The sequence below is a fragment of the Octopus bimaculoides genome, chromosome 4 (genome assembly GCF_046866305.1).
Source record: "Octopus bimaculoides isolate indiv1 chromosome 4, ASM4686630v1, whole genome shotgun sequence".
In the NCBI taxonomy this organism is placed as follows: domain Eukaryota; kingdom Metazoa; phylum Mollusca; class Cephalopoda; order Octopoda; family Octopodidae; genus Octopus; species Octopus bimaculoides.
Genome location: NC_142931.1, coordinates 126,704,335 through 126,730,773, shown reverse-complemented (window position 1 = coordinate 126,730,773; position 26,439 = coordinate 126,704,335). Strand labels below are relative to the sequence as shown.

Genomic DNA, 26,439 nt, shown 5'->3' with positions numbered 1-26,439 from the left:
CATATTAACATTCCTCTTATATTTATATATTTTTATATATATATATATATATATAAAATAAATAAATGCGCCCTTTTAAAGCCTAGCCAGGCTCATGGGCCCGGTTCTCCGGTTTCTATGGCGTATGTATTACCCACCTGGACGGGACGCCAGTCCATCGCAGCGTTACTCATTTTTGCCAGCTGAGTGGACTGGAGCAACGCGAAATGAAGTGTTTTGCTCAAGAACACAACGTGTCACCCGTTCCAGGAATCGAAACCACAATCTTACGATCATGATGCCGATACCCTAACCACTAAGCCACGCGCCTCCACACACACACACACACACACACACACACACACACACACAGACACACACACATATATATATATATATATATATATATATATATATATATATAACCTATCTGAAGGCGCAAGGTTTGGCGAATATGGAGGCAAACACAAACATAAAGACACACATATAGATGCACACACACAAACACATACACACATATGCGACAGGATTCTTATAGTTTTCATGCACTAAATCCACTCTTTGGTCGGGTCGGTCCCATCGTAAAAGACATTTCTCCAATTAGCCACGCAGTGGAACTGAATCCGGAACATTACAACATTCAATATTTATATTATTTTAAATATATTTTTATAGGCACGTAATATTGTAAAGAATAATTTTGCTGGTGCATTCGTATGGTCTTTGGAAATGGACGATTTCAGTGGGTCTTGCAACGAGGGTAAGTCTCCATTGATGAATACAATACGAAATGTGCTGCAACCCTACGGTCCGAGCAGGGTAGAGATTTCATGGGGACAGAAGTCAAGCATTGGAAGAATACATGTTACAGGCAGACACAGAAGTTCAAATCGACCAAGAATAACTGTTAAACCGAAGCCTGCTTGGAAAGAGAAACCGACATGGAAGCCAAGACCAACATGGTTTAAACAAACGAAAAAACTTAAATATGCAACACGAAACAAACTGGTGATCAAGCCTACGAAGCAGCCATCAGCAGGTAAGTATTGATTTCATATGAAGTGATATTCATATTTATTTGTGTTATAGCAACACAGTCACTTGTCTGTGGGAAGATTAAATCAGGTACGTGTTAGTATTGCTGACACTTGCACTCGGCACTAAAAATTGTCAAAAATTTCATCAATGGTTCATAGCTTCAACTGCATACATACATACATACATACATACATACATACATGCATAATACATACATAGATACATACATACATACATACATACATACATACATACATACATACATACATACATACATACACGCACACATACATACATAATACATACATACATACATACATATATGCAAGCATGCATGCATACATATATACACGCATATTCTTTATTTGTGTGCTAGCAAAGCAACCAATGGTTTCATGTGACAGATCTTCACAATTGTACAAGCGCGTCGCATAAGAAGTGTTGGTACTTGTCTCCATTTTGGATGAGAATACTAATGCGTTGTTGAACGCTCATGCTCCCTGTTCGATGTGATCATGTGTGTGTGTGTGTATTTATATACATACACACAGGTATGTATGTATGTGTGTGTATCTATAAAAACATACATATATATATATATATATATATATATATATATATATATACATTTACCATTACCAACACGGTCACTACTACTACTACAAGCAACGATTCAAGTCAATGCACTAGACACCCATTATGTACCCATACAAAAAAACCCTCCCACGTGGACTATGTTGACACCAGTAAGGAACAATTATGAACTTTTATTTTAATTACATTTTTTTAAATATGTATTTTTGATAAGGTTCGTTTTTTCAAGAACCGAAACATGTTAAATATCTCTGACAAAATTATAAATTAAAATTGATTTTTTATATATTGGTGTTTTCAAACCTCTTTTTTATAAATATATACCCACTCGTATGCCACCTACACTTATATATATATATATATATATATATATATATATATATAAATATAAAATCTTCTAACAATATTTGTTTTTTCAGCTGGAAGTGTCGACTGTTCTAAATTAGGCGAGGGTATTTACCTTGATCCAACATCTTGTGAACATTTCGTCCATTGCATCTATGGTGGAGGACATTCGTATTATTCAGTGAAAATGAAATGCCCAGAAGGAACGTTGTTTGACCGTGACTTAGGAATCTGCAACCATCGTACGAATGTTATATGTTGAAAGCGGTCGAAGCCAATACAGGAAATGGTCGCCTGCATATTAGTATACAGAGAAAGCATATCAACTGGTTAAACATTTATAATGGCTAATAATAATAATAATAATAATAATAATAATAGTTAAAACGCGAAAATTAATTATAATAATGGTTACTTAATGTTAATATATTAAAACGATGTGACATTATTATCTTGTAAAATGCAAATGAGTAAATGCAATCCCTAATTAAAAGATGGGTTGATCTTCATTTTCTTACATTTTCTCAGCTTTTTATTATATTCGCCCTTATTGTTTAACTCTAGGTTAAATCTGATCAAGGGAACCGATAATCAATGATATTCGCCTTTGGCCCTATCTTTTTCTATACACAGGGACCTAAGGCTTGTATAAATCAACATGTGATATTTTAAAGTCAACAGTGTGATTTGAGGGAAATTTGCCAGTGATTCCAAGCAGATCGAGTGATGATGTAGACATGCCATTAAAGAAAATGGCGGGCTTATTCTTTTGAAATAAGAGCTTTGTCTTTGACATATGTTTCTGCCTAAACAGGCGCCATCAGCACGAGAATTGACCATCATTATATCCTGTAGACAAGGCGTCTACACACCAGAGGTGGAGATGGTTTTAATAAATCAAGAATTATGTTGTATTGTATTTGTTACCCCTGTATTCGTCTGCGTTGCTGAAATATATGTCACTGGCCACTTAGAGTTATTTCTCTTAGCTCATTTTCGTTTAAATTATGAAAATTACATTGGCCATAACTGTGTTCTACCCATTTTTCGTATGTCTAGATTCTTTGGCTACTGGAGATAAGGTTGGGCAATTATCGTGCTGATGATGCGTATTGAGGCAGAAACATGTGTCCATGACTATACTTTTAGCTCCAGACAACACAACTGTCCTTTAACTTTGGAAAGTTCCTGATTCTTGAGATTATCTCCCTTTTTCATCTAGATCTAGTTTTAACTGTCATTTGGTAATTATAATACATCCTCTTGAGGTGGAGAGGGTTTTCATAACTCAAGCATTACAAGGTGCATTTAAAAAGTATCTGACTGCATTTTTCCCCCCACCAAAACTAATGCCGCGTGGGCAAAATCCTTCGGGTGGAAGGTGACGCCACCCTTCCTGCGCATACGCGAACATAGTCGAGGTGGTAGGCCACACCAGTTCCCAGCTGTTACGCCTAGAATATAGATGTGTAGTAGGCGCTTGTCGGATTTTCGTTTTCACCGAACACATCAAGATTTGCCAAATGCTTGGTGAAACTCAAGCTCAAACCATCCAGAAGATTCAGCAGGCCTTTGGCGATGATGCAATGGCCAAAACTCAGATCAAGGAGTGATACAACCTCTTCAAACATAGCCGCCCCTCAGTGAAGAGCGAGGCACACTCAGGTAGGCCATCCTCAAACCGAAACGAGGAGCCCGAACCGAATATGTCTCTAACATCAATTCATCTGTTTTTTATGAACAACATTTTAACGTTTTAAAGGTTTTATTCAAACATATTAGACCGCTTTCTGCAGTGGACTTGTAAATATTCATCTGCGAAAGTTATCTTATATTGCCTATCTCCGGAAAATTTCTCAAACTACTTACGTCCAAAATTTCGCATATTTTCATCATTAAGATGTGTATATAATTTCAATGTTTGGCACAAATTATTAAACATATAATCAAGTAATTAATGCGATATAATAATTAAACATCTTCATCTGGCTCTATGTCTATGGTGCTTGTGTATCTATGTATGTGTTATAATGTGGATCCACGTTCACTTGTATGTTGTCGTTGGCACTGTAATATCCTTGTCGCCACTATTATGTTGTGGCGGTATACCGCGTCTTATTATCTTTGACTCGTCTATCGTGCTATCGCTGATTGCTCCGCAAGACAACGTATTTCTAACGTCTACCCTGACGGTAACTCAAACCCGTATATATAACGTAACTGACACTGACTCCAACTGAGAACTCGTACAACGACTCTACTACTGTTGATCTGCTGCAACGACTAACTGTCTGACTTTATTGTGGCTGGTTCATACCACTTTGTCACGTGGGAATGAGCGTGTCATTTTCACTACATCTCCTCTTTTAGTTTTTTCTTTTCTTTGGGAAGCAAGTAGTCTATCAAATCCACTCATAAGGCGTTGGTCGGCGCGAGGCTATAGTAGAAGACACTTGCCCAACGTGCCACGCAGTGGGACTGAACCCGAAACCATGTGGTTCGTAAGCAAGCTACGTCCACACAGCCACTCCTACGCCTATACTTGTCTCAGTCATTTAAATATACTGGACTTTTATTCCGCTGTGAAGTTGTTCGTAGCATTAGTGACTATTTTAGACGAAAGAAATGGAGATGGATCGGACTCACACTGCAGAAAGAATCCTCAAATGTGACACGACAAGCACTTGACTGGAACCAGCAGGGGATAAGGAAGCGAGGACGCCCGAAGCAGGCATGGAAGCGGAGCATTTTGAACGAGCTCAGGACCACCGGCCTGACATTTGGAATCAGCCAAGAAACACGCCAATGACCGCAAAAAGTGGAAAATAACTGCTGAGGCCCTATGATCCACAAGGGGCAAAAAAGATAAAGAGAGAAGATATATATATATATATATATATATATATATATATATATATATATATATATATATATATATATATATATATATATATATATATATAATAAATTACGTCTTGACCCTACAAAGAAAAGTGTCTAATCTTATTTTCAAATTTTGATTATTTCAAAGCAGTATAACACGATTTCAAGAAGCAGGCATACATATGTTTTGGAACACACACTAAATTAATAAAATCTTGAGAAATCTACATAACATATATATACAAATTTATCTCGATAAAATGTTGACGATTTTACAGATAATTCTGTAATTGTAACTCACTGGATTCAAAAGTTTATTTTGATGATTTTTTTCACCGTCACGATAATTTAAGTAAAACAAATTATATGAACAGCTTGAAGAATTGTAGTTTGATGTGAGATCAAAAAACTTCGTCACGTCGATGACGAATCAGTTCAAAATACAATATAGAAGAAATAACCGAGAGGTAACAAGGGTTCAGAGTAGTTAGCCAGAAAATGATTAATTGGGAGGTTAAACTATATCGAAAGTTGTTGGCACTCCGTCGCTTACGACGTCGAGGGTTCCAGTTGATCCGATCAACGGAACAGCCTGCTCGTGAAATTAACGTGCAAGTGGCTGAGCACTCCACACACGCGTGTACCCTAAAAGTAGTTCTCGGGGATATTCAGCGTGACACAGAGTATGACAAGGCTGACCCTCTGAATTACAGGCACAACAGAATCAGGAAGAAAAGGTGAGAGAAAGTTGTGGTGAAAGAGTACAGCAGGGTTCACCACCATCCCCTGCCGGAGCCTCGTGGAACTTTAGGTGTTTTCGCTCAATAAACACTCACAACGCCCGGTCTGGGAATCGAAACCGCGATCCTATGACCGCGAGTCTGCTACCCTAACCACTGGGCCATTGCGCCTCCACATATCGAAACTTAAAGGATAACTTATATAATATAAAGCTGCTTTTCTCCCCTACATGCTGTCTCAAGTCTTTAGAAATATATATAATTATAGCAATCTTTATGTCCAACTTAATATGAATGTATTGTAAGAATGCTGTAATACTGAGTATTAAATTTTGGAGAGCATATTGTACAGACGTTTAGTGCTTAAAAGTACAGAAATATCGGTAGCTGACAAAAGTTGTCCAGCATCGGTGTCAAAACTGCTAGATCACGTGATATCTGAGCGTTTGTACTTCACCAGTAGGAGATATCTACTACTACCGCAGCTTCCATTGATAAATAGAAAAATAGTGACAAATCAGACACTGGTGTTGCAAATAGCAGTATTACCGCGTTTTTACAGTACATCCACATAAAGCAGGATATAAAAATTTCTATTTAGTATCAACACTGCTTTCGTCACGAATATCTAACATATAACTATGAATAGTCAAGTGTATCGATCTATAACAGTATATCCTAAAAAATATAGACTGCCACTATATCCAAGTAAACTACTTGAAAAAATAAATAGTTATTGTATATAGCAATCAGTGTATCATGCATATTCGATACATACTGTCAATCGGCTAGTTGCTACAATATTTCTTTTAAGATAATATCTCCTATGAACTCGCTGTGTTAAAAGCACAATAAATATCAAAACGAGACGAAAATTTGTTTCAGCAGTAGCCTGCGAGAGTACCAGATGCATTTCGGCCTTCAAAGCAAATACTGCAGTGACTGGCCTATTAACCATATATATATATACATTAAATATGTTGCATAAGTGGCCATCTTAATTAAATACTGCCTCAATTAATAATACTGGACTTAAATTCCGCTAGGAAGCTGTTCGTAGCATTAGTGACTATTTTATTCACTTCCTATATCAGAGATGACTAATTTTCGTCCGTGCATGCGGCTGGCTGCGAGTACGCGCCTTAAAAAAGGTTCTAAAAGTCTGCAATCCCATGGTCATTCAGGAGTTGTTATTTCAGGACAAATACTGTAATAACTAGCTTATCGAGCGAGTTTATGCATTAAGTATGATAGACATGGGTATCTTAATTAAATACTGCTTGAACTGCGTATACGGAATTTTAAAAATGCAATGTATCTGTAATCAAATGATCTCCAGCTATATTCCTCACATCTCTTCATATTCAGACATATCGTATCCACACATATCTAAGATAGATTAGGTTAACCAATGTGTCCTTCATATTTTTAAGACAGTAAAGTGGGATTTGCTTGCTATTTCTAGTTGGTCAAATGATCATATAGACGCACCCACTGAGGCTCGTAGAGATTCTTTAAATGCCTTTCTGTATGGTAATTAGCCACCCTTGTAAGGTATTCTTTATTGTATTAGTTAATAAGGCGGCGAGCTATCAGGATCTTTTGCACGCCGGACGAAATGTTTAGCAACATTTCTTCAGGTTTTACGTTCTGAGTTCATATGCTGCCGAGGTCGACTTTGCCTTTCATCTTTTCGGGGCCGATGAAATAAGTACCAGTCAAATACTGGGATCAATGTAATCGACTACTCCCCCTTCCAGAAGGTGGGCGTAGGAGTATCCATAATAGAAGGGATTATCCTGTTAGTTAACGGATTCAATGATGTTACATTGTTTACGTTAGGCAATAAACAGATCATATTACAGAGTTGTTCACGTTTTTTTCTTCACCTAAGCAATTACACGGAATGTTAGAATGTTAATGCTATATTAGTTAATTAATAATAAATAATTCTAATTAAAGAATTTTAGGGGATTTTTTTTCCATTACGGATTACAGATGAACTGAAGTGAAGTAATTCGATATCAGTTCTGGATAGCTAGATTTTTAGATTTCTTAGCTTTCTTTCTAGAACAATGAGAAATTATTGCTGCTAAGAAGATGGACAAGAAGCCAAGTAAGTCAATGGTTCCCAAAAGAGAGAAGAAGCGAATCCTAAATTTATCGATGTCATAAGTTTTACAGTAACCCCTTCCTCCATTACATGGCAGATAATTCCAGATGGTGCAGGTATTGTCAACAATGAGACCAAACAATGGCGGACCCGGGAAAAAGCCTGTAATGAAAAACGGAAAAAATGGAATTAGATAGGGTATGTATGTATATAAGTACACACACACACACACACACACACACACACACACACACACACACACACACACACACACATATATATATATATACATGCAGAGAGAGAGAGAGAGAGAGAGAGAGAGAGAGAGAGAGAGAGAGAGAGAGAGAGAGAGATACAAAAGCACTGATAGAGAATTAGCATATATATGTACGTATACATACGTATACTTAAACATATACACCTGTATTCGTAGGTTTATATATGCATACACACATACACACGCTTAAACATGTATATATATATATATATATATATATATATATATATATATATATATACACACACATACATACATACACTAGCTGACATAGCCGATAATTCCCGGGAAAGCGGGGCTTATCCCTTGGTTTCGTTCTCATAATTGTTTTGCTAATCCAATAACAATACAAAGTATGTAGTCCTTAAAACAGTTTTTGTGCATTTACAGAGAATACCGAACTATCTTGTTTTTAGGAATTCCCAATAAGTTATGAAAACCTAAATTATGAGGTCAGTTATGTAATAACATGAAATTAGTTACCCGATAGTAAGAATTCAAATAAAGTAGCCCCGAAAAGGGCTTTAATGCTTATTCTTTGTAAGCCTAGTACTTATTCTACCGGTCTCTTTTGCCGAACCGCCAAGTTACGGGGACGTAAACACATCGGTTGTGAAGCGATGTTGGGAGACAAACACAGACACACAAACATGTATATACATATATACGACGGGTTTCTTTCAGTTTCCGTCTACTAAATCTATTCACAAGGCTTTGGTCGGCCCGAGGCTATAGTAGAAGACACTTGCCCAAGGTACCATGCAGTGGGACTGAACTCGAATCTATGTGGTTGGTAAGAGAGCTACTTACCACACAGCCACTCCATTATGTTTACAATCTACTAACAGTTTCATTCAATGAAAATGACATATTGCATGAAACTATTAGTAACTTATAAAAATATATACTGTGTTCATTAAACAATATTTATCTCTCACCTGATGGAGTACAACGCATCACCCGGTTCAGGAATCGAAACCACAATCTTACGATCATGAGTGCAACATCCTGACCACTAAACCACACGCACACACATGCCCGCAGACATTCATACGTGTCTGTGTGTGTGTTTGTGTATTTATATTTGTGTGTACGTGTTACATGTGTGTGTATATATGTTTCATTGTGTTTATATGACGGGGTCGTTATAAACAAGCGTCACTGTCATACAAACAGAGCCTTTCGTTTCTAGTCTCCCGGCCATGGAGAAATATTACCTTGTTTGGAAAGAGATGTTTGTTGACGTCAGGAAAGGCATCCGACCTTAGAAAATCTGACTTTAAGAATTCCATCTGACCGATGCAAACGGAGGAAAAGTGGTGACTAAGGCTATGATGAAGAAGACGATAGTGAAGACGACGACAACGATGAAGGTGATGCGTTGTTATACATACCTACACAATTATACATAAACTAAAAATAAATATAGCAACAAAGAATGTAAAATACTTACCGAAAACTGAACACATAAATGTAGTGACTGAAATGGCCATCGATTTATCTGAATCCAAAACACACCTGAAAAGTGAGTTTTGAAAATGAATTTATTTGTAAAAACCATAAAATACACTAACTCATAATTGCATAGCAGCGTTGAAGACACGATTTAGCCATTCAGAAACACACAAAGACCGTTTACATAACTAAAGCATTTATTCTGTGTAATAAGTTATCATAAATTTCGTCGCTCGAAACTGCGATCTGGTTACAGCGACGAAACCTTTGACACCATATTACAAACAAGATATCTAAGAGAAGTTAGCGGTCTTTGCGTATTTTTAAATGGCTAACTTGAGTCTTCCATGCTGCGATCGTTTTAGTTCCAAAACAAGATCTCAGACCAATACACTTGCCATGCAAGTACGTCTCTGTAACACAAATGTATTTTTAACAAGGAAACAAAATGGAATTTTCGGGGTAACTTTGGTGCATGGATTTCAAATCTGTGTATAGAATTTTTTTTTATCACATCCAGATTTTGTGAAATTAAATTCGACATTTTTGTTAATTTTTTTTTCCTGTAAAGGCGCAAGCATAGTTGTGTGGTAAGGACCTTGCTTCCGCGCATGCGTTGGTCAGTGTTTTTCTTTGCACTGTTAGGAGTCACGACGCTGTACAACCAACGTCGTGAATTATTGAACAAGTGAAGCACAACTACAAGGTAAGAAATTTGTTTTTGAATTCAGTGGGGGTTTGTTGCTCGTGTTTAATTATTTTGTCGAACAAGAAATCTCTACTGAGTTCCGGGCATTTGTCTGCCTGTAGTTGTGTTTAAAGTTTCACTTAGCGGTGAGAAGTGTTTTTTGAGGGCGTCCCTCTACTCGAATAATTGCGCCTCAATTTGTAACTGTTGTAAGAGGTTCAATACCTCATTTGTGTTTTTTTAAAAAAAAACTATGTTTTCGGGAAGTAGCAATCGGCGGGAGTTGTCTGCTTCCCCCACCAACCATCTCTCTTTTTTTCATTCCATTATCTTTGTGTCTATGTCCAGCCCACAAGCTTCCATCTGTATTATACCTTTATGGCAAATGTAATGAAATAAAGAAGCTTGCTTCCCAACCACGTGGTTCCGGGTTCAGTCTTACTGCGTGGGTCCTTAGGCAAGAGTCTCCTACTATAGCCACAGACCGACCAAGACGAACATTGAAAGAAGCACTTCATACACAGACAGACAGACACACACATATATATACGCATGCGTGTCATTGAGTTTGAGTTTGTCCCCCACTACCGCTTGACAATCGGTGTTGGTATTTTTTGTTTAATCTCTGTATTTAGTGGTTCGGCAAAAAGAGACCGATAGAATAAGTACCAGGATGACAAATAAGTATTGGGATCGATTCATTCGACTAAAAATTAATGGCCGTGCCCCAGCATGGCTGCAGTCTAATAATTAAAACAAATAAAATATAAACCACAAAACTCACAAGACCGGAGTTTAACCTAGGCTCCGTGGCGTATAAATGACTCATATTAAAAAGGGCTATTCCCTGAATAGGGCGCCGGTCTGTCGCAGAGTCGATAAAATAAGGACCAGTCGAGTGCTGGGGTTAATGTAATCGACTTATCCCTGCCCCAAAATTGCTGGCCTTGTACCAAAATTTGAAATTAATATCTCAGAAGCAAGGAAGGATGCGAGCAGACATAATCGTTAGAGTACCGAGAAAAATGTTTAGCCGCATTTCATCCGTCTCGTTTTGAGTTCAAATTACGCCGAGGTTGACTTCGTCTTTCATCCTTTCGGTGTCGTTAAAATAAGTACCAATTGAGCACTGGGTCGATGTAATCGATTTATTACCTCTTCCGAAATTGTTGGCCCTGTGTCAAAATTTGAAACTGATATCTTAGTTGCAGGGTAGGAGACAGGGGCAGAAATAGGCACCCGAAATTTACACTGCGCAGAACAAAGCTATGTTAACAAGTTGGTTGACTGGTGAAATAAAAGTTATGTTATTTGCGGTCGGCATGATTTGGTATGAACCCACGAATCAGTTATCTAGTATAACAAATAGAGCTGGTTTCACGAAGGAAAAAACAAACTCCAGGATCAAATGCTAAAGGCACACAAGTTACTAAGGTGGTGGTGTTAAACAGGGCGACGAGTTGAGTAGGTTATTGTGGGATTTGAACTTAAAATGCAAAGAACTGTAGCAAATAACGTTGGGTCATCTGATCCGACATTCTTACACTTCTGCCTTGGATTGCTTACATTTTTAGCAACTGCAAAAAGTCGAAAGGCAAAGTTTACCCCGAGTGGTGTTTGGACTTAGAACGGAGAGAATCGGAACGAATTCCGAAGCATTCTGTTAAACGCTCTAACAACTTTTAAGGCGTCTTGCAATGCGGATTTCTAAACATCAAGAGAAATTTGGTTGACAGATCTGAATTTAGCATCACCAATTTTGTAGGAGATGCTAATTCCCATGTTTGTAACAGAAAAAATTGTAATGTGTTGTTTAATGATATCTGTCTATCTAATGTAATGCGGCTATGTTTATACTTTCCTAGGCAATACTGTAGGCTTGACAAAAGGTGTCAACATTCTTGAGTTGGGGGTTATATAACTCGCACGCACACACACACAACACGCTTCCCTCTCTCCACACGTAAACACATTTATTTCTAACTGAAATAATTCTATCTAATATTGTAATTGATACTAAAACTTACACCGGATGATAAATATCGGATAAAAAGACCAGAAGTGTTTCGATTACACACACTTGTTTTCGTTGTTGTTGACATTCAATCTAAGAAGTGAGCTGCCCTATTCGAGTTGGCCTTTGCTAAACTCATCCCAACCGCGAGCATCTCATCTTTATTTCTAGAATTACACCACAAATTTATTTTGCTTCTAAAGTTTCAATTCGGTAGAGCGTGATATGCGGTTTCGCTACTATTTCTGATAGGTCGAGTAATCACATCGGGGCTTCTCCATTGCACCCTTGTCCCTTAAGTGAACCTATTACATTGAAATCGTGACGCATGACCTATTTTGCTTATACAAACATATAGAGCAAACTCGATAAATATTCTTTCGTGGCAGTGTCATTAGAGTAGAAGACAACGTAATTATTCGGTACAGCACAGCGTAATGCTCACAGCTCGAATCCCATAACATTCGGGGTCAAAATTGCTTTTTATGCTTTCTGAGTCAATAAATATATCCCTTGTGCAAGACAGTGGATTGGCGGAATTGTCTGAGAGTTGAACAAGGTGTCTAACAATATTTGTTTCGGCGCTTTGTGTTCTGAGTCCAAATTATACCATGGTAGACTTCTTAATTCGTTGTCTGGCTTAATACAGTCACCAAGGCTTTAGCCGACTTCGCTTTGTTGTAAGCATTCAGATTAGGTCAGTGGTTTTGAAGATAAACTTTCTCCCTTCATCCTGCTATTCTCAAGGGCTTTGAAAAGTATAATGTCATGAGAATCTTATATCTTTTTCTTTTAGGTAAAACTATAAATAACTTAATATGGAGTAAAACATATCTTGTTGCAGTGATTTTACAGTATTAACAGGGAACTCGCTATACACTAGCTTTCTTTGACAGTTTGAGGAAGCTACCCATGGTGAACCTTCAAAATCACTGTAAACTTTTTTGTGAACACATACACACATTTACATGTATGAATGCACCTATCACACACACACACACACACACACACACACACACACACACACACACACACACACACACACACACACACACACACACACACACACACACACACACACACACACACACACACACATATATGTATGTAGGGTTTTTCTTCGAAGAAAGATACTTCTTACCAAAGGCTGTTTCGCCGTAAAGATATTTAAGTCGGAGTGATCTTCGTCTCAGTATTTTTTTAACCGCTTCATATATCTGATAGAAGAGTCATCATGGGCTTTTACATAGCATCTTGGCTCAGATGTAAGGCATGTGTACAATGAGAAGAGTACTCACGTCTTCTTAAACAACTTACTAGAACAGTAGTGCTATTTGCATTGGTGCTGCTGTTATTAGTTTCAGCTTTGATTGTGTTAGCAAAATTCCACGTAATTTGCAAAAGGCGGTCTGAATAACGCTACGTTGGTAAGTAAAAGGTGTTTCTCTCATTTATAATTGATGAAATAAGCCAGTTACTGATTTAGGTTAGAGGAATCGGTGTTATTGAAGAAGGAAACATTCAAAAAGAAATGTTTAACGGTTCTATACATCTGTACGTCTGACGTTGATGGCACCATGTTGTATGTGTATGTGAGTGTGTGCTATGCACAACACAGTGTGAATCAAGAGAACTTAAATAAATTTGAGCATTACAAAGCCTAGCTGTGGGTAAAATAAGAAGAATGTAAAAATATCTCTTATACGCTTACGACAGCGGAGGAAACAGATGGAAAGTTTCTCCATCGACCGTTATTGTTCACGTTGCCATGCAGTGTAATCATTACTGGAACCAGGAGGGCTGCGAAGCGAACTTCTTAACCTCCACTTACTTTTTGTTTGCCTCTTTGCCTATCATAACTACTCCACAACATCACTCACAATTCTATCTGCTTTGACATATGATGTATAAAAAAAAGGGAGAAAATAAGGAAGCAACATACCTCATTAAGATGATTATATGCGGACTGGTTGTCAGGCCTACTAATATTGAATGTATTGAGTTTAATATTGTTAAGTATAAACCGGCCTTACAGTTAGTTGGGCATGCACCAAAATGAGCTGTTTTATTTCCACCAACGCACGAGCAGTTGGAATATTGCTGAAAACAAGATATATTGTTTAATATGTAAAGCATATATTTGACGTGTAATGATTAATGATGCAAGTAAAAATAAACGGATAAAAGTTGATAAAAGCAAAATAACTGAAGACAGGGAAAACCCAGAATAACTTCTCTTTCAGCAGAATATCAACCGCAACAAAAATTGAAGGTACGAAATGCGAATTAAATGAATACTTCTACTAGGAATGAAACGTGTGTCACAAATTCAGTCGGACATTTAACACCACACTATTGTGGGCAGACAGATATCTGTTCTTAAACCTATTCGACCGGCGGATATTTAATTGAGTTTAATGAATACAGCTATGAGTGTTCGAAGCTTTCAGGGGAAACACATCAAGAATTTGCTACAAAGAAAAAAAATGATGAAGTAGAGATCCATATGTGAAACTCTTATATCCTGTCAGTATAACGAGAGAACGACGAGTAAATTAACGAAATTGAGTGGAGGGTGGCATATGTGAATAGTCCACTGGCAAAAACAGTTACTGCAGTCTTAGGAAAAGAGACAATAAAAAGAGAATACAGGTTAATCCTGTTCCCTTTTTTTTTTTTTTTTACAAATATTACATTTCTAAATCTCTCGGAGAGATTTATGCAGTAGTGATACGATGAAGTAGTTGTACGCTGTCAACTTATCTCTCCCTTGAAAACATAAGGACACAGGAAATGTGTCAAGGCCGACAGGAAGCGGTGCAGCTTCCCAGGTCTAACCAACAGTAGTATTATTCCCTTCAGGGAATTGTCGCATTAAGTTGACAGCATACAGCTACTTAATCCCGTTTCCTTTCGTAATTTTTTTCTTGTATATATTGTATTCTTTTTTATAACATTTTTTAGTTCGGCTAGCGGATGGTCCATTTTCCTATTTCGCATAAATTTCTTTGTTCCTTAAAAGATTTCTCCTTTTCCTTTGTAAATGTACAGAATATTACATACATATATAATCTACACCGAAATCTAACACTGCATTTAATTTGCTTCATGCAATTCTTTTCTGCTGTAGGCACAAGGCTTAATCTTTTTTACATCGACCCCACTGCTCGACTGGTACTTTATTATATCGACCCCGAAAGGACGATAGGCAAAGTCGACCTCGACGGAATTTGAACTTACAACGTAAAGCCGGAAGTAGTGCTTAACACAACTGTATTATGTAAAAAGAAACAGAAAGCAGCATTAATAATACCTCGCTATTTGGTTTTATGAACATTATATTGTCTAATAGGTTCAGGGCCAGTTCGGTTTCTGTAGTGCTAGGAGGAAACGAGTGAAATGTTTCACTGGGCATCGCACTGATTTATCGCAGTTAATACTTGTAGAAGTTCAGTGATCTACTCTCAGGAATCTACCCGAAAGGAACAAATCAATATTCCATAAAAACCTAAACAAGGAGCAATAGTAACGCATTCCGTGAACATCATAAAGTGGTGAACTGGCGGAAATCATTAGCACGCCGGGCAAAATGCTTAGCGACATTTCGTCCGTCTTTACGTTCTGAGTTCAAATTCCACCCAGGTTCACTTTGCCTTTCATCCTTTCATCCCTAACCCTGACCCTAAAATCCTAACCCTAAACCTAAAACCCTAAAGCTAAAACCAGTACAAACGCACGAACGATGTCATAAATAACAGTGACAAACGAAATATATACCGCCAGAAGTTGTTGTTGACAAACAACAGCAGTAATTGTTTTCACCTCAATAGACGTCATTGATTGGTTGAAATTACCGAAATACGACAACTTTAACACGAAATAACTTCGAAAATACGCAATTTTCTCAAAAACACCAAGAGTAAATGATGTTTTATGTGACACTTCTACAAGTATACGAATTTTGAAAGAGTTTAGTTACAAAAAATTATTTTTTAAATGTGCCGGCCAAAGGGAAAAGATCCGCTATGTTTTCACACGCAGACTATCTTACAATACAACAACAAATCTCCTAAGTCTGATGTGCTATACTACTGTACATGATATCATTAGAGATAAGTCTTCAACACATGGCTTTGCGTTTTTTTCCCTATCACTGGCACAGATGTTACCCCCGGAGTTTATAAGTGATATCATATTTGAAGGATGGTATATAAAATAAACAGAAAACTGTGTGGACTTACAAAAGTGCGCGTATCAAGGTACTGACAAGCAGCATGGCATGCGGATCTGTAGTTTTGACCATCTTCACCACAAAGTAAACTGTAGTCATCTTCTGAGCATTCACAATCCAAACAGTAATGCTGCGGGTTATATCCGATCTCGTTAACTGCTAGGTTTCTTCTAAATATGCGAAATGTCAAAATTAAAGAAGAATATAGGAATCGTAATTACACACACAACAGACATATGGTTATAATGTTTAACATAGTAGTTGTGAAACTAGTTAGGAAAATGCAAGAAAGTGTAGGAATTTACACGCATTTTGATATTCATAATATATATATATATATATAAAATACAATAAGATATAATAATATATTAAGATATATTAAATACATTATAATGTAGGTGGCCGCTTGAATTTTAGCGCTCGCTTTTCAATAGTTTTTTTTTCTCATGAACTAATGGGAGGCAGGCTTTCTCTATTACCCGGAGTAATTGTGGAAAACCCTGACGAGAAACAAGATCTTATTGATCAAGTTTCGAAATCACATGATGAGGTTTTATCAAACTACTTCATTCTGTGTGCTTATCTGGCCAAGGAAAGATGTAGTGGCTTGCTGCTCGCAGTCCCGAATATTTTATGAGGTTAGTGTTTTTGTGTGGGTGTTCGATTAAAAATTTTGCTCTCATTCCTAGCAATTGCAGGTATTATTTTGCATCCTCATTTACACACACACACACACACACACACACACACACACACACACACACACACATACATACATGTAGTAAATTCAATGAACAAACAATTCAAAAATCGAATAAAAAAACGAAAAGAGCTAACAGAAGGACGTGCACAAAAATTATATTAGTTTGACGCTCGGTGAAAGGAAGCATAGCTCTTCGTCGGAGAGGAGAAACGGAAAGTCCACAGGAAAATCGCCAACGGCCAACGTGTTGTTACACACACACACACACACACACACACACACACACACACACACACACACACACACACACACACACATATATATATATAAAAGATAATAAGAGTGAAAAAACTACAAAAGGCTTGTGTTACATGGTTAAAGTATATATTTAAATTATGTCAGAAAAAATGTTATAAAATCTTTTTGGTATATAAACATTGTATTTTGAGAAATAACCGGTTTCGTGTTGTCTTTTCAAATTTCTCTACTTCATTGTAACGTGTTCGCTCCAGTCCGAAAAGAAGAGTTCTAGATAGGGGGAGGTAATTAGGGATTTCTTCCGGTATAGGGAAGATAATCGAAATCTAGGAGGTGGTAGAATTTGATTAATTTACCATGGTTTTGTTCTATATTTTTATCCCTTTTCTCAGTGGGGTGATGAATTTCCTTATTGAAATGTGTTAGCAATGGTTAAGTTTGGGTTTGTATATTTGAATGAAAAAGGTTTCCTTATTTAATCTAATCTGTGTTGGTGTTCTAATGGCATATTGATAGAAAGGAAAGATTAAAAATTGTTATAGCATTTGTTTTGCGCATTTCTCAATATGTTCACTAAAAGATATCATTCGGTATTCTGGGCATGCAATCTGCTGTCGATGCAGAGTGCATTTGCGTCTGAACGATAATCCTGTGGACCCTATGTAGTTCTCGTGGCAGCCCGAGCATCTTATTACATAAATAAGGTTTTCTGAGGCACGAAACCGGTTATTTCTCAAAATACAATGTTTATATACCAAAAAGATTTTATAACATTTTTTCTGACATAATTTAAATATATACTTTAACCATGTAACACAAGCCTTCTGTAGTCTTTTCACTCTTATTATCTTTTATACATCCAACCACGTGCTTTCACATACCAACTTTCTCACCTATATATATATATATACTTGTCCAGGGTATAACATGAAACTGCATCCGGTCATGAGGCTCTCCAGTTCTGGAGTTATGGGGAGAGTGGAGTCATTTCTTAATGACCATTACTCCCAGGTATGTTCTGACCCGTTAGGGTTTTACCTGTTAGGGTACCAAATATGGGTTAAATAGATTTCCCTGGAGGTAGAGGAAGTGCCCGTTATTCTTAACAAAGGCAAGTCTTCTAAGAAAAAAAAAGACTCTGACATAAAAATCACATTAAAATACTACTAGTCATCATGCAATACTTGTCACTGGAACTGGCTATGGCGACCGAGAGAGTGGCAAAGGCGATTTAAAAGTGTTCTCAGTGAGGTCTATATGGCATTTTGTAGTATTGCTGTTATTATTAGTTCATACTTCAGCGCAGTATACATGTTTTGAAGATATTTACCATTTAATGGGTATGTACTTTTATAAAGACAGTCGCATTTAGGTAAGTGTTCATTATAGGGAGGGTTCAGTTTTTTCTATAAATTTTAGCTAAAGGAGAGGTGAAATTGTCCGTACAACTGTAACTAACTTTTAGGTTAAATCTATTAAAAACTTTGTGAAAGTTATAGTTGTCAGGAAGATGTTTGCTTATTAGTTACTGGAAGATTCTGCTAATATTGGTTTTTTTACGTTTAAGCTGAAAAGCGGGTTATACCATATCATTTTTCCTTTCCTGGTTTTCCCAGACGAATACTTCTTTAAGCTTTCTGTGGAAATAGAATCTGACAAACTAAATTGCTCAGTTAGTATTATGGCAATCAGAATCGCTGTGACTCATTTCTTGTGACAGGTACAATTGTAAGTCTATGGTAGAACGCCAGTTATTCTCAGTGTATTAATCACAGAGTATATTAGATAAAAAAACACAAAGAATGACGATGTGTTTAGATTACACGTGTGCCGAATAACCTGGCACAATGCAAATGCTGCACATTGCAGTATGCATATTTAATCGATCCTTCATATGATCAATTAATTTTCCAGGAATACAGAGCAACAAGCTACCAATCTATACTTTTGCAAGTTTAAATGCTTTTGCTAAATTTTGTATACATTGAGATAATGTGGAAGGAGGTTGACAAGTTATAAAAACAAAAGCATTGTCTCTTTTTTATTACCCAATGCACGTTTCAAAGTCAAGGGAAGTGTCCTTACCAGATACTCTCAGCTTAATGTGAACTATTGGTTGTATGTATTTTGTCAAGATAGAATTGTATCCTAATCTGAGCTGAATGCTTGTATATTACCTTATAGCTTCCTCAGAACAGAAACAACTGTGAGCCAATAGAATTGAGTATGTCATTCCTGTTGGCTTGTAACTTCATTGATTCTTCCTACGCTCTATACTCGCCTAACGCTTAATGAAAGAAAATTAGAATACTTACTGACTGGATTCGTATGTTTTAACTATGTCCAATTTGGGGCAAGTGAGGTTGTAGGCTAACCACGATAAACACACATGTAATAGGAGAACTAGAACGCTCATGCGGTAGCTTCCTGGAATACTGAGTTTGAAGTAGCTCGTCACAGCACCACTGATGATAATACCGAGCAAAAACATTGAGATATAAGTTGCACCTGTGTGGAGAGTGGATTCAGACAGTTTTATAAGTCATGAGTTTTTGAGAGGGAGAGAGAGAAAGAGAAAGAGAGAGAGAGAGAGAAAGAGAAGTAAAAGAGAGAGAGAAAGAGAAATGGTGAGAGAATACGTGTCATTGTGTTAGATATGTTATGCGAGAATAAGAGAGGAAATGGTTAGAGAATGGAGGAATAAAAAGGCCAAAAAGAGATGGACGTGGAAGAGAAAATTAGAGAAAAAGGAAAAGCAGTAAAGTGAAAGAAAGAATGTTCCTGATGAGGAGGGAAAATGGGTACATAAAGGTGAAAGGATGACTTGATGAGATGAACGATAAAAATTGTTTGTTGTTAACACAACGTTTCGGCTGATATACCCTCCAGCCTCATCAGGTGTCTTGGGAAATTTTGAACTTGCGCGCTAGCGATTCTGCCAGCTCATCGCTTTATTTAAGTATATATTATTAGCTCATGGGAAGACAGGAGGCTAGCAGAATTATTAGCACATCGGACAGTCCTAAGCAGCATTTCGGGGTCGATAAAATAAGTCCCAGATGAACACTGGGAGTCGCTGTAATTGAATTATCTACGAACTTGCTGGCTTTGTGTCAAAATTTGAAACAAATATTAGCTTATGGGAGGCCTAACTTCGCATATAAAACCCTTCATGGTTTTTTTTTCTAGACATCTTTTTGGGGGAAAGAAAAAATGCGTCTTGTATTCCATCAAATACGACAAATATTAAAAATAAATAGGTGATGTAAATGATAAGGTTATATATCATATCATATCATGATCATTTATCATACTATAATATGCAGTATGTTTTCTCTGCGTTAATATTTTTTAACTTATATTTCTCTGCATTCGATACTCCCCAGTCTCAACAAATAATATTGCAAATGGTATATTATTTCTGTGTATAACACTTACTTCTGTTCTGTGGTAAAAGTGAGATAAATTCATTATGCCGTAAGGTGCTTTACATTTTAACATTTATATCAAATTTTAATTCAGAACGTAGGTACAAAGCTAGTAATTTTTAAGGGAAGAAGATTAAATCTAAACACGTGCGGCACCTTAAGTGTGTTCTACTATAGACCCGGAATGACTAATGCCTTGTGAAAGTATTTGTTACATGGAAACTGTGCAGAAGCTCGTCGTATATGTGTGTATGTTTTGCGTTTGTCGCCACACCGCCTGACGACCGGTGTTGGTTTGTTTATGTTTCTTTGGCCCAGCGGTTTGGTAAAAGAGATCAAGAGAGTAGGTATCAGACTTAAAATATAAGTGGAGTAGGTTCATTCGACTAAACGCTTCAAGGTGATGCCCCAGCATGATCGCAGTCCAGTAACTGAAACACGTAAAAACAATAAAAAGAAAAATACTTACCGATTACAATATTTGCTTGCCATGCAGGCCACCCGAATTGAGTCTCGTAGTATTTGGGTAAAAATGCTAACTTTCCAGATACGTTAAAAACACACAAAATCCCAAACAATGAAATAAGCATCACAGAAGGGTTTCGAATCATGCGCAGTAGTGTTGAAGCAATACCTGTATTATAAGAAAATACAAGGAGAAGGTATTATATAAAATCTCAGCAGGAAATTTCTAAGCTATTTCTGTCGTCATAAGAATTTAAAAGGGTAAAGACCCCTTCGGTCACGAATGACCATAGTTTTGCACTTAGAAAGTTCCCCCTCCGAGGCACCTCGTACATCAGTTATTTGAAGATTGATTAAGTCATAAACACACACACACACACACACACACACACACACACACACACACACACACACACACACGGATATGGGGAACGTATACGTGCGGGCACGAGTGTGTGAAGCAGAACGGTTAACAAAATTCGAACCACATCTACGACGTCCAGGGTTCAGTTCTGCTGCACGGCACCTTCAGGGCTACATTCTATAGCATTGCGTTGATTAATTCGTTATGTATGAAAATTAATTGATGGAAAATGAATAGAAGTCCATCAGGTGGATTTGAACCTGCAATTTAAACGGAACAGCCTTGTCACACACCGTTTTATGCTGATTCTACCTGAGAATTTCATTAAGGGTACATGTATTTGTGGGACGTTCAGCCACTTAAATGCAAAAATAAAAGACAGAATATTCGGACAACTGAATCCTCATTGTCGAATGACGGACTACATACATACGTACATACATACATACATACATACATAAATACATACATGTATGCATACATACATACATATATACATACATACATTCATACATACATACATACATACATACATACATACATACATGCATGCATGCATACATACATACATATATACATACATACGTATATACGTATGCATGTATATCATGTGTGTGTATGTATGAGTGTGCGTCTGAGTGTATGTGTCTATGTGTGTATATGTGTGTGCGTTTGCCTGTTTAATTGCATATATATATATATGTGTATATATACAATATATATATATGCACATATATATATGTGTATATATATGGATATAAATGGTATAAATATGTATACATATATATGTATATAGGTATATATATATATATATATATATATATATATATATATATATATATATACATATATAATTATATATATGTGTGTTTGTTTGTGTGTGTGTGCGTGTGTTTGTATGTGTGTGTGTGTGAACAAAAGCTCAAATATTTGATTGCAATGTATCAGAATACTGTATCACTGTGTTACCACCACCTGATATAAATTTATAACACCATGTAATGTATGGAATTTTCAACGTTTAAAATGCTACACTGCACAGCTATACGACAGTAGAAAGCAGTAACCTACATAGCACCAAAATAGTAAATAACGCTGTTTATAGTATACTACCTTACACTTATCGAATTTGTAGGCTTGTATTGCTATAACACCTTATGTAACGACTCCATAGCCAACACTCGTGACAGAACCAATGGAGTGTCATATCAGTGAAATAACAAGTAGTAGGTCGAGTTACAAGTGACTGAATGACAAAGGCTTCTCACGCAGTTAGCCTACATATTAGAAATAACAGCTAACTCTTCTTAAAATTACGCAAACTTTAGGTAGTAAATAATTTTGATGTGGGCGAATAATCTTCTGAAAATTTTGTATAGCTTCAGTTGGTGTCCATATAGGTCCACCTTGACCAACAAAATCATTTATAACTGCGGGTTTGTCAGTCATTTTTCAAGTCGTTTACACGTATTCAGTTATTAGAAGGGACACACTCTACATCAGGGATTCTCAACCATTATTTATCCATGGACTCCTTTGATTATTATTGCATCCTGGTGCCCTCCTCCACCTAGCCATTCGATGTTTAAAGACTAGTTTTATAGAAACTTCTTTAAAAGTTCCTATTTTGCAATTCACACATTAATTTGTCGTTGGTTGATCTATGTAAAATGTTGGAGAAAGAAACCTGTTTCTTGCAATACATACCAATACATACAAACATACATCTTAAGCAGAATGTTTTCAGGGGCCCTTAAAAATTCTGTTCTGGATCCCTAATTTACTATTTTGTTGCGCGATCCCCCCCAAATCTTATATGGAGTCTCAGGGGCTATATGGATCCCGGTTGTGAATCACCAATCAAATTATTATTAACATTATTATTATTAACATTACCATCAATATATTATTATTATTATTATTATTATCATTATTATTATTATTATTATTATTATTATTATTATTATTATTATTATTATTATTATTGTTATTGTTATTGTTATTATTATTATCGCGGTGAGCTGGCAGAATCGTTAGCACGCTGGGCGAAAAGCTTAGCGATATTTCGAGTGCCGTTACGTTCTGAGTTCAAATTCCGCCGATGTCGACTTTGCCTTTCATCCCTTCGGGGTCGATAAAATTAGTACCAGTTACTGGGGTCGATTTAATCGATTTACTCCCTCCTCGAAAATTTCAGGCCTTGTGCTTCCAGTGGAAAAGCTTATTATTATTGTCATTATTATTATTATTATTATTATTATTATTATTATTAATAGTTCACCCTTTCCATCAAATCGACGTTGCCTGAACAGGTGCACAGTGTACAAAGCATCAGGTATCGAAGTGATCGCAGAACAACGTGAGATGAAGACGTTTTGCTGAAGAACACAACGCACCACCACAATCTAGGCCATGCATCCTCACACACACACACACACACACACACACACACACACACACACACACACACACACACAAACACGTGCACACGCACACACACATACAAACATGTATCATATCTATCTATCTATATTTACCTTTCAATGATAACTTTGGTTTTTCATTTTTCTTCTCCTCTTCATCTTTAAGATAATTGAATGATCGAGGGAAAGCAAACAAAGGGAAGGCCATTAGCAATGAAAAGCCAGCGAATGTGGCAAATCCAAGCCACCAAGCACCAATCCATTTGGAATCCATGGGGGTTAAATATGTATCTAAAAAAAAAACAAGATAAAATTTTTAAAAAAATGAAAAAGAAAAAGCAATGAATAAATGTAAATATAAATAAAAACACCGTGACGGAAATATCAGAAATCCTACATTATTTGTTGAAGAGGGCAAGCGCGTCGGACAAAATGCTTATCGACATTTCTTGCAGCTCTTTACATCTCTCTGACGTCAACTTTATCTTTCATCCTTTCATGGTCAATAAAGTAAATACCAGTCAAATACTGGTGTCGATGTAATCGACTGAGTCTCTCTTTCTGAAGTTGTTGGCCTTGTACCAAAATTTGGTACAAATATTTGACGGATTATTTTAGTGTTAAGACGGTAGATTAACAAAAGCGTTAGAGTGTTACAGGAAATGCCCGGCTTTTTACATTCTGAGATTTACGTTGCATTTCCACTGAGATTTACGTTGCCTTTCATCCGTTTGGGGTCGATAAATTAAGTACCAATCAAGAATGGACTGTCAGAATCATTACAATACTGGACAAGAAATGCAAAGTTTCTATTTGTCATAGTTATTTGCATTTTGAATTCAAATACTGCCATGGATCAAGTGATTATCTATGGTTAAATGGTAACTAAAGTAAAGCAGGGTGACTAAACTGTTTGTAACCACGCTTTAGCTTCATTCTGTCTGAAGGTCTGGTCTTAACCAAACTCCAAGCACTTTGGCTAGGAGTCATTCCATTGGCTCATGACACCATCGATATGGTAGATGTAGACCTACATCTCCGGGAGGTCTTTAGTTACCATTTAACAAGAGATTGGTACCCCACAATGTACTGATACGTAATTAACCATTACGTATTATCAGTCCGTAGATGGCGCTGCGAGCTGATCTACGTCTATACACGCCATTTGTCAACAAGCGCGATATATTCTCCGTGACAAAACGCAGTGAGTAGTTTATTCCCAAGTTCGAACGTGCAACAAGCATATTCGGACTCATAATAAAATTGCAATTTCACTTATCATTGCTTAGCGCTCCCCCTCCGTAATTTTCTTACGGTGAACCGCCGTATAGCGCTGCCAGTTATCGTACGGTGACTGGAAAAGCATAAGAGAGGTGTCATCTGCTTAGTGTCATCTGCTTAGTGTCTGTAACCAATGAGAAGATAGCTACTCTGAAATACTAGCATCTCACAGTCTAGGTAGATGGCGCTGCGAGCTTATCTAGGTGTATACACACCATTTGTCAACAAGCGAGATATATTCTCGCTGACATAACGCAGTGAGTAGCTTGTTCCCCAGTTCGAACGTGCATCAAGCATATTCGGACTGATAATATCATTGTAATTAACCATGTCTAATTAACTTGTAACAAAAGCGATCCAACATAATTCCTGAGTTATTCGTTGCTAATTCCGTCCACGAGCTCTCTAAAGAACATCAGGGTTGACTTACGTATAGTATTCCTCGACTGGTAAAGTACTGTGAATGTGTAACAAATTTACTCATATCTGACGCCCAATCATAGTCTATACTTGATCTACAAGAGTATACACGTGTGTGTGTGCGTGTGTGTGTGTGTATGTGTGTGTGTGTGTGTATGTCTTTGTGTTTGCGTTATATTTGTTATCCACTACTACTTAACAACAGGTGTTGGTTTGTTTATATCCCTGCAACTTAGCAGTTCGGCATGAGTGACCGGTAGTATAAGTAACAAGCTTAAAAAGTAACTAGTGGGACCGAATTATTCGACTAAACCGTTCGAAATGATGCCCAGCACGGCTGCAGTCCAATAACTGAAGCAAGCAAAAGACAAAAGATGTATGTATGTATGTATGTATGTATGTATGTATGTATGCATGCATGCGTGCATGTATATATGTATGTCAAGTTGCTCTTGGGCGCTATTGGTAACATGAAACCCAGTACAACCTGTTGCATGGTCGGGTCGCCGGCTACTAAACTGGCAACACCATCAAGCTTGCTTGGTGGGGAAGGTGATTGTTGGACGCAGTGCAGGACGAAAAATAAGACCTCCCAAAGAGCGGAAGAGCTCATGAACAGTCAACGGTCATCCAACAATATGTGTACGTGTGTATGTATGCACGGATGTATGCCCGGAGACGTGGAAACACCTGGGCTGGTGTCTAGGCGCGCGGTTGGCCCAATGGGAGTGAGAGGTTAT

The 26,439-nt window shown here is 37.1% G+C and overlaps 2 protein-coding genes across 4 annotated transcripts in view; one reads left to right on the top strand and one right to left on the bottom strand.

The window, feature by feature from the left end:
- The window catches only part of LOC106871549 (chitinase-3-like protein 1), a 108,393-nt gene extending 105,944 nt beyond the window's left edge, over positions 1-2,449 (top strand). For both annotated transcript variants that reach the window (XM_089351421.1, XM_089351420.1), the window contains exons 10-11: positions 655-1,018; positions 2,031-2,449. In XM_089351421.1, coding sequence (XP_089207547.1) covers positions 655-1,018; positions 2,031-2,218 — 552 coding nt within the window. In that variant the 3' untranslated portion in view covers positions 2,219-2,449. The remainder of the gene's footprint in view (positions 1-654; positions 1,019-2,030) is intronic.
- Positions 2,450-5,068: 2,619 nt separating this feature from the next.
- Positions 5,069-26,439, bottom strand: part of LOC106871551 (solute carrier organic anion transporter family member 2A1) — a 37,506-nt gene continuing 16,135 nt past the window's right edge. For both annotated transcript variants that reach the window (XM_089351418.1, XM_089351419.1), the window contains exons 6-12: positions 24,113-24,289; positions 21,216-21,380; positions 19,634-19,826; positions 16,368-16,527; positions 14,069-14,226; positions 9,423-9,487; positions 5,069-7,854 (exon numbers count right to left, since the gene is read on the bottom strand). In XM_089351418.1, the coding sequence (XP_089207544.1) occupies positions 7,604-7,854; positions 9,423-9,487; positions 14,069-14,226; positions 16,368-16,527; positions 19,634-19,826; positions 21,216-21,380; positions 24,113-24,289 (1,169 nt within the window). In that variant the 3' untranslated portion in view covers positions 5,069-7,603. The remainder of the gene's footprint in view (positions 7,855-9,422; positions 9,488-14,068; positions 14,227-16,367; positions 16,528-19,633; positions 19,827-21,215; positions 21,381-24,112; positions 24,290-26,439) is intronic.